Source organism: Macrobrachium nipponense, chromosome 25, assembly GCF_015104395.2.
Source record: "Macrobrachium nipponense isolate FS-2020 chromosome 25, ASM1510439v2, whole genome shotgun sequence".
NCBI lineage: Eukaryota > Metazoa > Arthropoda > Malacostraca > Decapoda > Palaemonidae > Macrobrachium > Macrobrachium nipponense.
Window position 1 is genome coordinate 42,666,602 of NC_087214.1, and position 11,579 is coordinate 42,678,180.

The 11,579-nt window shown below is 39.0% G+C and overlaps 1 protein-coding gene across 3 annotated transcripts in view; it reads right to left on the bottom strand.

Annotated features, from left to right (window-relative positions):
- LOC135199420 (transcriptional regulator ERG-like) overlaps positions 1 to 11,579 on the bottom strand; it is a 377,010-nt gene continuing 365,431 nt past the window's right edge. The window contains exons 1-6 of one of the 3 annotated variants that reach the window (XM_064227445.1): positions 5,101 to 5,218; positions 4,706 to 4,883; positions 3,376 to 3,574; positions 2,093 to 2,512; positions 1,350 to 1,542; positions 1 to 1,212 (exon numbers count right to left, since the gene is read on the bottom strand). In XM_064227445.1, the coding sequence (XP_064083515.1) occupies positions 1,083 to 1,212; positions 1,350 to 1,542; positions 2,093 to 2,512; positions 3,376 to 3,574; positions 4,706 to 4,816 (1,053 nt within the window). In that variant the 5' untranslated portion in view covers positions 4,817 to 4,883; positions 5,101 to 5,218 and the 3' untranslated portion in view covers positions 1 to 1,082. Of the gene's footprint in view, positions 1,213 to 1,349; positions 1,543 to 2,092; positions 2,513 to 3,375; positions 3,575 to 4,705; positions 5,219 to 11,579 lie in introns of those variants that run through there. The other 2 variants (XM_064227443.1, XM_064227442.1) reach the window with 2 other exon arrangements.

The window sequence follows — 11,579 nt, forward strand, 5'->3', positions numbered from 1 at the left end:
ATTTCATAATAAATTACATTTCTGCATTCGGCTCCTTCGCAGAAGATACTCGAGTTACACACTAACAAACATTTAAATAATAAGCTCTCGAAACGAGCGTTCATAAGCGTATAATAAAACGTATAAACAGGTTCATGATAAGCGTAATGCGCTGCTCTATCACAGACGGAAGATATATGAGAGGTCACTGTATATATATATATATACATATATATATAACTATTGATGAAAGATGAATGAATATCTATATATAAATTAACTAAATCTATAAATGACGCTGGTCACTCACTTTGCAGTATGAAGATACTCCATACTCCACAGTTACGTTTCCAGGGGAAGGGTGTAAAGCTTGCGACGTGCGGACCTCGGCAAACGAGATGCGTCAAATAAAGGCACGATATGCTTTACGTCAACTAACCTAAGTTATAAATAACTGCCTGGATGAACTAGAACGAATAGCAAAGAACGGGGTTCTGGAAAAATGGGCGCTCTGAGTGAACATCACTTTTTGGACGGCTGCTCCTCCACTCCTGGAGGAGGCCAGGTTCGGAACGAGCCAACGAGGCTGGAATGCACCAGAATGTGTGGTTTCTAGAAGTGGGACATAGCTACGTAGCGTCCTTCGCTGAAGCCCAGTCACTGCATTGTAATCTTTGGCACTCAATATATTGATGTCTGCAGCCGGCACTTCAATCTCCACTTCCAATTGCTCGTGGGATTAGCCAGAAAAAAGTTATCCTACCACCTTTACTGTCACAGGCATGACATGGCGTAGTAATATCAACTCTGACAATGAGATTGGCGTCACTGGAGGTTGCAACAGGTGAACGTTCTTTGGACTGATGAGATCATGTTGTGTCTTGAGAAGGTCAGTGCAAGAAGGCTTCATCACATAGGAAACTGCAGCGAAAGATTATGGAGACTTCAACTGGACAAAGAGCAACTGTAATGGTCCATCTCTTTTCACGTTGGCGACACCACTGCAAGATAAAGCTGTAAGTCCCGATGACTTCACGACGAGTCTATGGAGTCGGCAGCTAACCCGCTTTCTTTTCTCGAGTCTCAGTGCACTTGCAATGAGTCTAAGAAGAAGGAGGCTGCATCAAGCCTTCCTTTTTGAGGTCAATGAGGTATTTCAAGGCCTTGGGACCACAGCGATAGACTAGTTGCTTCTCGGACACTGCCTGGAGAGCACCTGTCGTGTAGTGATACCTGAAGAGAAACAAAAGAATGGTGCTGTTATTTTCGTGTTTGGGAGGTCATTCTTTTAATAATGAACTGTAGTAGCAGTAGATTATATAGCAGAACTGTTTTTCATAGGTCATACTTTAACAATCTCTTCAACTCACCTAAGACCTCTAGCGAAGTTATCATAGGTCAGGTTTGGCTTGTTAGACCTCTGACCCCACATTTTGGCAATGGTTGTGGGCTGGACCAGTCTGAATGTTGCCTGACTCTGGTCCTCCCATCGGATTAAGGAAGGATTGGTTTTTGGATCAGCCAACAGCCTGATGACAAATTCCCAGTTCTTGGGACCACGCGCTGCAAAGATGAAGAAAACAATCTATTAAATTTAATGGCTACTTTCACCAGATACTTAAATTTTTACCTTTTGGACTTCTTCAAACTGTTTTGTTACTCGTTACAATGAAAGCTTTGATACTGAAGGTGGAAACAAATGAAAGTTTATGCTTCCAGTATGAGGAAACCAGAAAGTACAAAGGTCATATTATCTATTAGAAACATTTGGAGACATTCTTCTTCTAATGAAAAGGCCTGTTTTTATTCCATGTACGAGATATAGATCAGTGATGAAGGAAATCATTGTTAAAATATCTAGAAGAAATTAAGAAATCTCAAGCCACTAAAACAATTCAATGCCTCAATTGCATTTATTTTTTTTAATAAAATGACCTCTTTTATTATCCTACAAGATATAGATATCTGTGATGAAGGAAGTGATTGTTAATCATCCACAAGAAATGAAGAAATCTCAATTCATTATAAAAATGAAACACCTAAGCACAAGAAGAGGGATAATTCCAACCACGTCTTTCAACACTTCGACTCAAGACAGGGTCCTCAAACTTACGTCTCTTTTTGGCGTCAGGGCGGAGCTTCTGAAGGTGCTCTTGACCCGAAGCCGAAGAAGCGTCCTCGGCCGAGGAAGAGGTGGTGGTAGTGTGCATGACGGATTCGGGGATGTACTGCTGCTCCTCCAGCTTGATGGGCATAAACTGCTCGGGGAGACTGAGGTCGTCTCCAAGAGGCCCTCCATGTCCCCCTGGCCCTACCCCAGAGGACATGGGGTCGTAATCCGGATGGTGGATGTACCGATCCAGTTCCTGGATGTCCTCGTAGGTCAGCTCCAGAGGATCACTGTCGTAACCGGCTTCGGAGCCGGGATAGTCGTAGGGAGAGGAGGAGGCCGCCACTTGGTGATGAGGTACGAGGGAGGAGGAGGAGGAGGAGGAGACGGGAGCAGTTCCTCCAACAGCTCCGAACATTTTTCCTGTTGGGGGACAAAAACAAGATATGTGTTGAGACTTTAATCCTCGGGGAATCCTTGCTTATCTTTACTCACTTTTTTGTGTCTTTCACTGAACTGGTTTCTCTCTCCAACCTGGATCCTAACAACATCGTATCCCGGTAGCTACATGGAAATACTCCCCACGGACAATTAGGATTCAGGATTATCACCCTACACTACTCATTCATTTTATTATTCCCTCAGGACTTGTCTAGATTAATTCTATAAATTGTCTTCACAAGAACTCATGAAGTCACGCAGGTTTCTCGGTAAATTTTGAGTTAAATTTTCCAGATTGCGACACCTGTCTGTCTCGCTCCCCCACCAGAGAGAGTGAGAGAGAGAGAGAGAGAATGACTCCTGAATGTCATACAGGAAATGAATACCAAAGGTGATGAAAGCATCATCAGTTTTGATCTTTATGTAGAATACGCCTACGTCTTCCTTTGTAATTCTCTGCTACCGTTCATTATTATTATTATATTACTATTTTTATTATTATCACTACTACAACAGTAACTGTGAAGACAAGACTATTTTCTTAATCAAGCGAGGATGAAACAGTGTTTTAATCCTTCAAATATCTTTTTCTTCACTTAAAATGTATTTGGTATTAATAATCTACCTCCAATACTTTGTGACAATGAACGAGCCACTTCCAAAGCAAAAAAGCCCTAACCTGTGCATCAATGTTTTCAATGATCAGACAGATAAAAAGTGATATATAAAAAAAACTACATCAAACGGAAATACCAGGAATAAGGTGACAATTAGGACAGGTGAGTGAGGTACAAACACAGGTAAGGAGAAATATAACCAACGAGAACAGTGATTCTTAAGCTTACCTTGTTCCCTCTTGTGACGAAGGTCTGTGAATTCTCCGTGGAATACCGGACCATAGATGGATCCCACTAGATTCGAGAAGTCTTGAGACGTGAACTGAAGAAGGTCGCTTCCAGTGTGACTTCGGAAGGACCAGAGGTCCACTGTAGACTGGTCTATGCCCCTCTTCCGGCAGATGCTGCCTGCCCAGTCCAGGCAATCCTGGAAAGATGAGAAATCCAGTTAGAAGAATTCGGACACATTTTTTGGACTTAAGCGTTCCAGCCAGTTCTGGAAAACTTTCAATTACTTTTGTCTATTTGTCTATTTTATAATTTAGGAAGTATCTTTTAAGCTTCTGTTTCAGGATTCATAGAATGATAAATCCAGTTAAAAATAATCAAACACAATGGAATGACTTCCAGAGCCTTTGAATTGTTCTGTTCCAGCCATCCTAGATAAACTTCCAAATGTTTTACAATTTAGGGAATGCCATTTAAGCTTCTGTTCCAGGCATCCATGGAATGATAAATGCAGTTAAAAGAATTCTGCCCCAAGAGCTTCCGGACTTAAACATTCCAGCCAATAATGACAAAACTGTCCGAGTACTTTTTTGTGTTGTATTATTTATAAAATGACAGTTTGGCTTCCGTTCAAGGGATGCCTGGAAAGACTTTAGTCCTGATTAGACTTCTGATATGCAAGTCTTGATCGCGTGTTTCTTGTTTTATTTAGAAAGTTATTGATGAGGCTTATAAATAAACATGATTTTAATCACTTGCAGTAACTGATAATGAAAACCATAAATCATCTTTAGAGTTTAATCTACTCATGTATGTGAACTCGTTAATCAAATTGGAAACTTAGAAGATGCGTTAATTATTTATAGCCTCTAACTGGGAGACGAATTAATCATTTTGTATTTGATTTTAGTTTTATGATGTTGCAAATCCTAATCTGAAAAGTATTTATCACAGAAATGAAGAATGACTATACTATAATATATATATATATATATATATATATATATATATATATATATATATATATATATATATATATATATATATATATAAAGGCACAAAATCGTTTGAGAGTTACAAGTGAAAATATATTTTGAACAATGAGGGACAATGCAAAGGAGATTATTAGTATATTCCATCTTTGAGGATTTTGGTCATTTCAAAAGACATCCGGCGTCTTATTCAGTGAGTTAACCGTGGATAATGATAATCATTAGGCACCAACAAGGAGCAGAATTGTTCAAAATATATCTGCATGACATTTAGGCCAAAATCCTCAGAGTGGGACAGACGAATACGTCGAGTGAACAAGAACCAAACTCATTCTCACCTCAGGAGTCCAGAGACTGATGTCTGTCCTGGCGAAGGCCTCGATTTGGTCGAGTAATCCTACGCTGTTAGCCGGGGCCTCTGGCGTGTAGGACTCTGCAAAGGAGGCCATATTGCCCAGGTAAGTTTGGCAGAGGTGGTCGAGGGCGTTGTCGCCGATGAAAATCTGCTCTTCGAAGCTGAAAGAGGCATTGAGGTCTTCGTAACTACAAAATTCCATCTTTTATGGCGTCAAGTTATGTTTGATTTTCCGATTTTCACTTTTCCAAAAGCGTCCCGGGCGGAATTTTGTTTTTAAATGGTAATTGCAAACACTGCTTGATTCTGATTTGATATAAAATCCTTTTAACAATGAGTTTATCTGTCTGCCTCTCTCTCTCTCTTATATATTCTAACCTTTTAACTGAGTTGAGAAGAGACTTCGACGGCTTATTACCATCACTGAGACGTGGATGAGGTGAACTGGTCGAGAGCGGCCGCGCGCAGCCCTTATAAACCTGACTCACACAACCGCCTTGGGGGAACCCTGGTGACGTCACCGCATCCCATCTTCCTAGTGCTCACGTCACGGCGTCTTCCAGGGTCTACTCTAGAGCCCCTCCTTCCCTAACACCTCCCTTCATGCCAGAGAGAGAGAGAGAGAGAGAGAGAGAGAGAGAGAGAGAGAGAGAGAGAGAATGCATATACGTTTGCTGACCCAGACACTGTATTTCTTGTCGACTCTCGTCGAACGTCAGGTTTTAGCGTAGGAGACCTGCCTAGGGATGGAAGGAGGGAGGGAGGGAGCCTCCCAAACGCCAGGTAGGTAAGCCCAGGAGGGGAGGGTGCCCTCCCCAACACAAACAAACGTTCGAAGGTCCTGACGGCACCATACGAATCAAATCATTTCGGTAGTTCCCCGCGCGCGGTTTTGTCAGTCACTTTTACCGCCAGTCCGCCTTCTTCTTCTTCTTCTTCTTCTTCTCAGGAATCGACGCGTTTTGTCTTGTACTTAATGACTGGTTCACTTACACACCACCGAGTATTGCCTGAATTTGGACAAGGTGTAGTGGTCCCACGTAAGGAAGCACTCCGGAAGACGATTTATATGACAGGTTTTTGTAGGATTTGTTCAATAGCAACAAGGATTGTAACCAGGATCGCAATGCTATTACTAAACGAAAACAAAAATACTCACATATAGGCTGTATATCAACAGAGATCTTTCGCATTCACAACTGATCGCTGACATACCCTTTTCATGCCAAGAGCAACCAGATTTGCTCAACACCACAATTATTATTATTATTATTATTATTATTATTATTATTATTATTATTATTATTATTATTATTATTATTATTATTATTATTATTATTATTATTATTATTATTATTATTATTATTATTAAAACGAAAACTTCTTTCAGCTTTCTTCTGAAAAGAAACCCACAAAATCACTTTGCAACTTGTTTACTTTTAAGTACAGAGTGTGTAGTAAAACTAAATGTAAATACTTAGAAGTAAACAAGTAACAAAGTGATTTTGTGGGTTTATTTTTCAATTATTATTTATTATTATTATTATTATTATTATTATTATTATTATTATTCTTATTATTATTATCTTATTATTATTATTATTATGGAACAAGCTCAAAGATACATTGATTTGAAATTCATGCATCCAGACATTATTATTATTATTATTATTATGGAACAAGCTCAAAGATACATTGATTTAGAACTTCATGCATCCCAGAACGTTATTTTTATTATGTTCTATTATTAGTTATTATTCTATTATTATTATTATTATTATTATTATTATTCATTTATTATTATTCGAAGAATGAAACCCCTATTCATATGGTACAAGCACACCACAGGGACCATTGACTTGAAATTCAAGCTTCCAAGGAATTATATTATTATTATTGTTCAAAGAAAACGCATAATCACATGAGTCAATAAAATGGAAGATAGTCAGAATTGACAAGGAGGACCGTGCAGGTCATCGAAAGCTTTCTGCTTTATATTCTAAATAACAGAATCAAAACAGACATCCTATTGTGGACTTACTTTTCCATTATTATTAATTATTAATTATTAATTATTAATTATTAATTGATTATTATTATTATTATATTATTATATTATTATTATTATTCAGGAGATGAAGATCGCCATTCATATGGAACAAGAAGCCCACCACAGGGGAACCATCGACTTAAAATTCAGGAAGCTTCCAATTGAATATTAAGGTGTTCATTAGGAAGAAGCAAGAAGAGGTAAAGGGAAACACAGAAAGGGAGGATCTCACTTATTAAAAATAAAACATAAGTTGATAAAAATAGATTTAAAAATATGTCTCTTCACTTGAACTTTTGACCAAGTTCCAGCAGCTGCTCGGCATCCTCCGGGAAGCTGCCGTTCCAGAGTCCAACGGTGTGAGAAAGAAAAAACGTTTCAATGTCCAACGGTGTGAGGAAGAAAAAAACGTTCCTTGTTATTCCAAACGGTGTGAGGAAGGAAAAAACGTCAATGTCAACGGTGTGAGAAAGAAAAAACGTTTCAATGTCCAACGGTGTGAGGAAGAAAAAACGTTTCAATGTCCAACGGTGTGAGGAAGAAAAAACGTTCCAATGTCCAACGGTGTGAGGAAGAAAAAACGTTTCAATGTCCAACGGTGTGAGGAAGAAAAAACGTTCCAGTGTCCAACGGTGTGAGGAAGAAAAAACGTTCCAGTGTCCAACGGTGTGAGGAAGAAAAAACGTTCCAGTGTCCAACGGTGTGAGGAAGAAAAAACGTTCCAGTGTCCAACGGTGGTGAGGAAAAAAAACAAGTTCCAAGTGTCCAACGTGTAGGAAGCAAAAAACGTCCAATGTCCAACGGTGTGAGGAAGAAAAAACGTTCCAATGTCCAAACGGTGTAGAGGAAGTTAAAAAAAATTACAAATTCCGTTGGCCCTTTGAGGAAGAAAAAATTCGTTGGCCAACGGTGTGAGGAAGAAAAAACGTTCCAATGTCCAACGGTGTGAGGAAGAAAAAACGTTCCAGTGTCCAACGGTGTGAGGAAGAAAAAACGTTCCAATGTCCAACGGTGTGAGGAAGAAAAAACGTTCCAGTGTCCAACGGTGTGAGGAAGAAAAAACGTTCCAATGTCCAACGGTGTGAGGAAGAAAAAACGTTCCAATGTCCACCGACCTGTGGAAGGAAGAAAAAAAACAATCCAACGGTGTGAGGAAGAAAAAACGTTCCAGTGTCCAACGGTGTGAGGAAGAAAAAACGTTCCAGTGTCCAACGGTGTGAGGAAGAAAAAACGTTCCAGTGTCCAACGGTGTGAGCTCCAATGACGTTCCAATGCCAACGTGTGAAGGAAGAAAAAACGTTCCAGTGTCCAACGGTGTGAGGAAGAAAAAACGTTCCAGTGTCCAACGGTGTGAGGAAGAAGAAAATGACCTCTGATAAACTGATAAGTTCGACAGCGAGGCTCATTTATTCCATATTGATGGTTATGCTAACTTTCTGCATTTCCTTTTATCACCTCCTAGTACTTCTGCTGCTTCTTTCGAATGAGCACCATCGCATTCTTTGGGAAATTGAACTTCAAGTCAGTGGCCCTTTGGTGGCGACAACTTGTTCCATATGAATAGGTTTTATCTCTTAAATAATAATAATAATAATAATAATAATAATAATAATAATAATAATAATAATAATAATAATAATAATAATAATAATAATAATAATAAAGATTAATGTTACCATTATTATCAATGGATTACAAATATATATCATTTTTGTCGAATTCTGACAAAGATATTATCCCGCATCAATGATGAAAAATCGCTTATTCTTGTCATCAACTCTCTCTCTCTCTTCTTTTCCACACACATACACACTCTCTCTCTCTTTGTATCACCAATAAAGTTTCATATCCAAAACATCTCACGTTCACAAAATTCAATATGACCTATACGGGCTGCTCTAGGAGCAAGAGCCCGTGCTGGCATAAGGCCAGCTTAATCTCAACAACAACTCTCTTCTTCTCCACACACACACACACACACACGCTTCTTTCTCTCTCTCGGAGTTTATATTCTGTTTACAAAAGTGTGACATTGCTTGTTTTCGCGCTCACAGAATTACTGGTCTTTTCTTGCCTGAGAGTTACAAGGATTAGGATGTCTCAAAGACTTATTAGTCCAACCGAAGAGACATCATGTGCTCTTTTATATCTAGGAGCAGGTTTTACTGTTCATTCACAGTGTCCTAATGATTCTGTCTAGCTTTCTTTTAAACTCTTCCACACTGTTGCTGTTGACAACTTCTGGTGGCAGTTTATTCCATGTGTCACATCTTTTGTATGTAAAGCAGTTCCCACATTGGGATATGTTGTATTTCTTCAGCTCTAGTTTCCATCCATTATTTCTTATCTGGTTTTCGTTTAACGTAAATAGGTTACTGTCTACTTTTGTTACGCCTTTCAGTATTTTAAATGTTTCTATTAGTTGTCCTCACAATCGTCGCGTTTCTTGGACCTTTTTTTGTAAACTGGGGCCATATTACTATACTCTGTTTTTTTCCATCTGTCCATCCGACTGCGGTGTTTGCGCATGGTAACACTGCGTCCCTGGCTTTAAATAATATCCTATTTCGATTATTAACGCTATAATTCGCATACAGTAAATTATTAAAACGCTTTTCAGTTGCAAATGAATACCCAGATATCCTTTTATTTACCTAAAACTAACATATAGCGTAACTGTTTAAAGCCCGGGACGCAGTGTTACCATGCGAAAACACCACAGGCGGATGGACAGATGGAAAAAAACAGAGTATAGTTTCCATCCTTTTGGTCTCTTTCTTTATTCTGCACTTTTCCTGTAGAGTTTATATAGGTGAGGAACTATCTCCTCTTTTAGCTCTTTAATTTCTCTTGGATGTATCCCATCCAGGCCTGGAGATCTGAACTTATTTACTTTTTCTATTTTGTTTTGAACGCCTTCATCTGTAAATATTTTGTTGTTAAGTGGTTCTCCCCTTCATATTTAATAGCTGGTTCAGGGATTGAGGTAATGTCTTCAATTGTGATAACACTAGTAAAAAATTATTCAATAATTCTGCTTTTTCCAAGTCTGAGTTCACTAAGTTTCCCCATTTTTCATTGGCTTCCTACTATTAACGTGAGCAAAGAATTCTTTTGGGTCTTCCTTACAAACTGATGCAACTCTCTTATCCTCATTTATCTTTGCATTTCTTATTCATTTATCCACCATTCTACAGAGTCCCTTATGCCTGTTTGCTTTTACTGGCGTTGGGTGTGCATTCATTGATTGGTGCAATCTGTCTCTTTCTCTCATTTTTTTTTTTATTTCTCTGCTGAACCACTTAGGCTGAGGGTTACCGTTTGTTAGTGTATGTTTTAACAGAATACATCTGGACTGTTTTTCTGTGTATTTCCTCTAGAAAGGCTTCGCAGTGCTTATCTATGCCTGTGTTGTTCTCGTCGTACTCTAGATGTTTAATATACTCCTTTAGTTTTCTTAGGTCCTCTCCTCGACGGTAGTCTACTCTCTTCAGTATCTTGCGTCGAATATCAATGTGAAATGTACTAGTTTTAAGGTCGCTTCTGCCTAGATTTGCACGTACTGAAAGGTCAGACACTAGAGAGAGTGTGTGACGAAGGAGAGAGAGAGAGAGAGAGAGAGAGAGAGAGAGAGAGAGAGAGAGAGAGAGAGAGGTGTCTGCACTATGATTCACAAGCCGTTTTCCTAGTTGGTCACGGAGCTAAGCGCCAATGACGTCACGGGTCCCCAAGGGTAATAGGCAAACATGGCGTAACCTGGCTGCATAGAGATGGTGCAATAACTGAAATAATCCTAAAAACGATAATAATAACAAGTGACAGTATCATCACCATCATCAATTATTAATCTTACATAAACAGAGAATATAATATATACAAAATAATAATGATTAAAGGTAATAGAAAAGAAATATTGATATAAGTATATGTGTATCATTTCTTGACCTCGTTCAATGACCCTTAGTTTTGTGACGCCTATGGCATTCCTTCTATCAACATATTTCATCTGTTAATTTGATGCGAGAAAAATAGGTTTTAATGAGAGAGAGAGAGAGAGAGAGAGAGAGAGAGAGAGAGAGAGAGAGAGAGAATTATTTTAATGAGAAAACCAGAGAGCGAGAGAAAGAGAAAAAATTATTATAATGATAGAAAACCAGGGAGAGAGAGAGAGAGAGAGAGAGAGAGAGAGAGAGAGAGAGAGAGAGAGAGAGAGAGATGAGGTAACTACATCTAGTAGTGGGTCGAGGTATTTCCCTCAGGCGAAGAAGTAAAAGTTGCTTCTCTCTCTCTCTCTCTCTCACGCCCAACGCCTCCGCTCCCCCCCCCCCCCCCCCCCCTCTCTCTCTCTTTCTTTCTCACACAGAAACACGTGAGCGAGACGAAAACGGGAGTTCCCCGGTCGAATTTCGACCGATACGTATAGTTGTTCAAATATACAAATTTTTTTGTGATGCTTCGCCAACTTTCTATTTACTTCTGCTCTCTCTCTCTCTCTCTCTCTCTCTCTCTCTCTGTGTGTGTGTGTAGAGGTCCTTGGTGTATGTTTGTGTATGCTTGTGCATTCGAATGTGAGTTTGTTTGCGCGAGTTATATAACAAAAGAACGGATGACCGGTAGACATATTTGATTATTACGTTGGTAGAGAATCCATTCTACTTAATATTGTATTTTTTTTTTCAATAAATGACTAGTCAAATTTAAACTGCTAAGTTCTCTTGGGCTAGAAAATCTCTCTCTCTCTTCCAGTGCGATGTTTGAAGTCAAGGTCATAATCATGCCTTGGTAACTGCTTCATATATATATATAT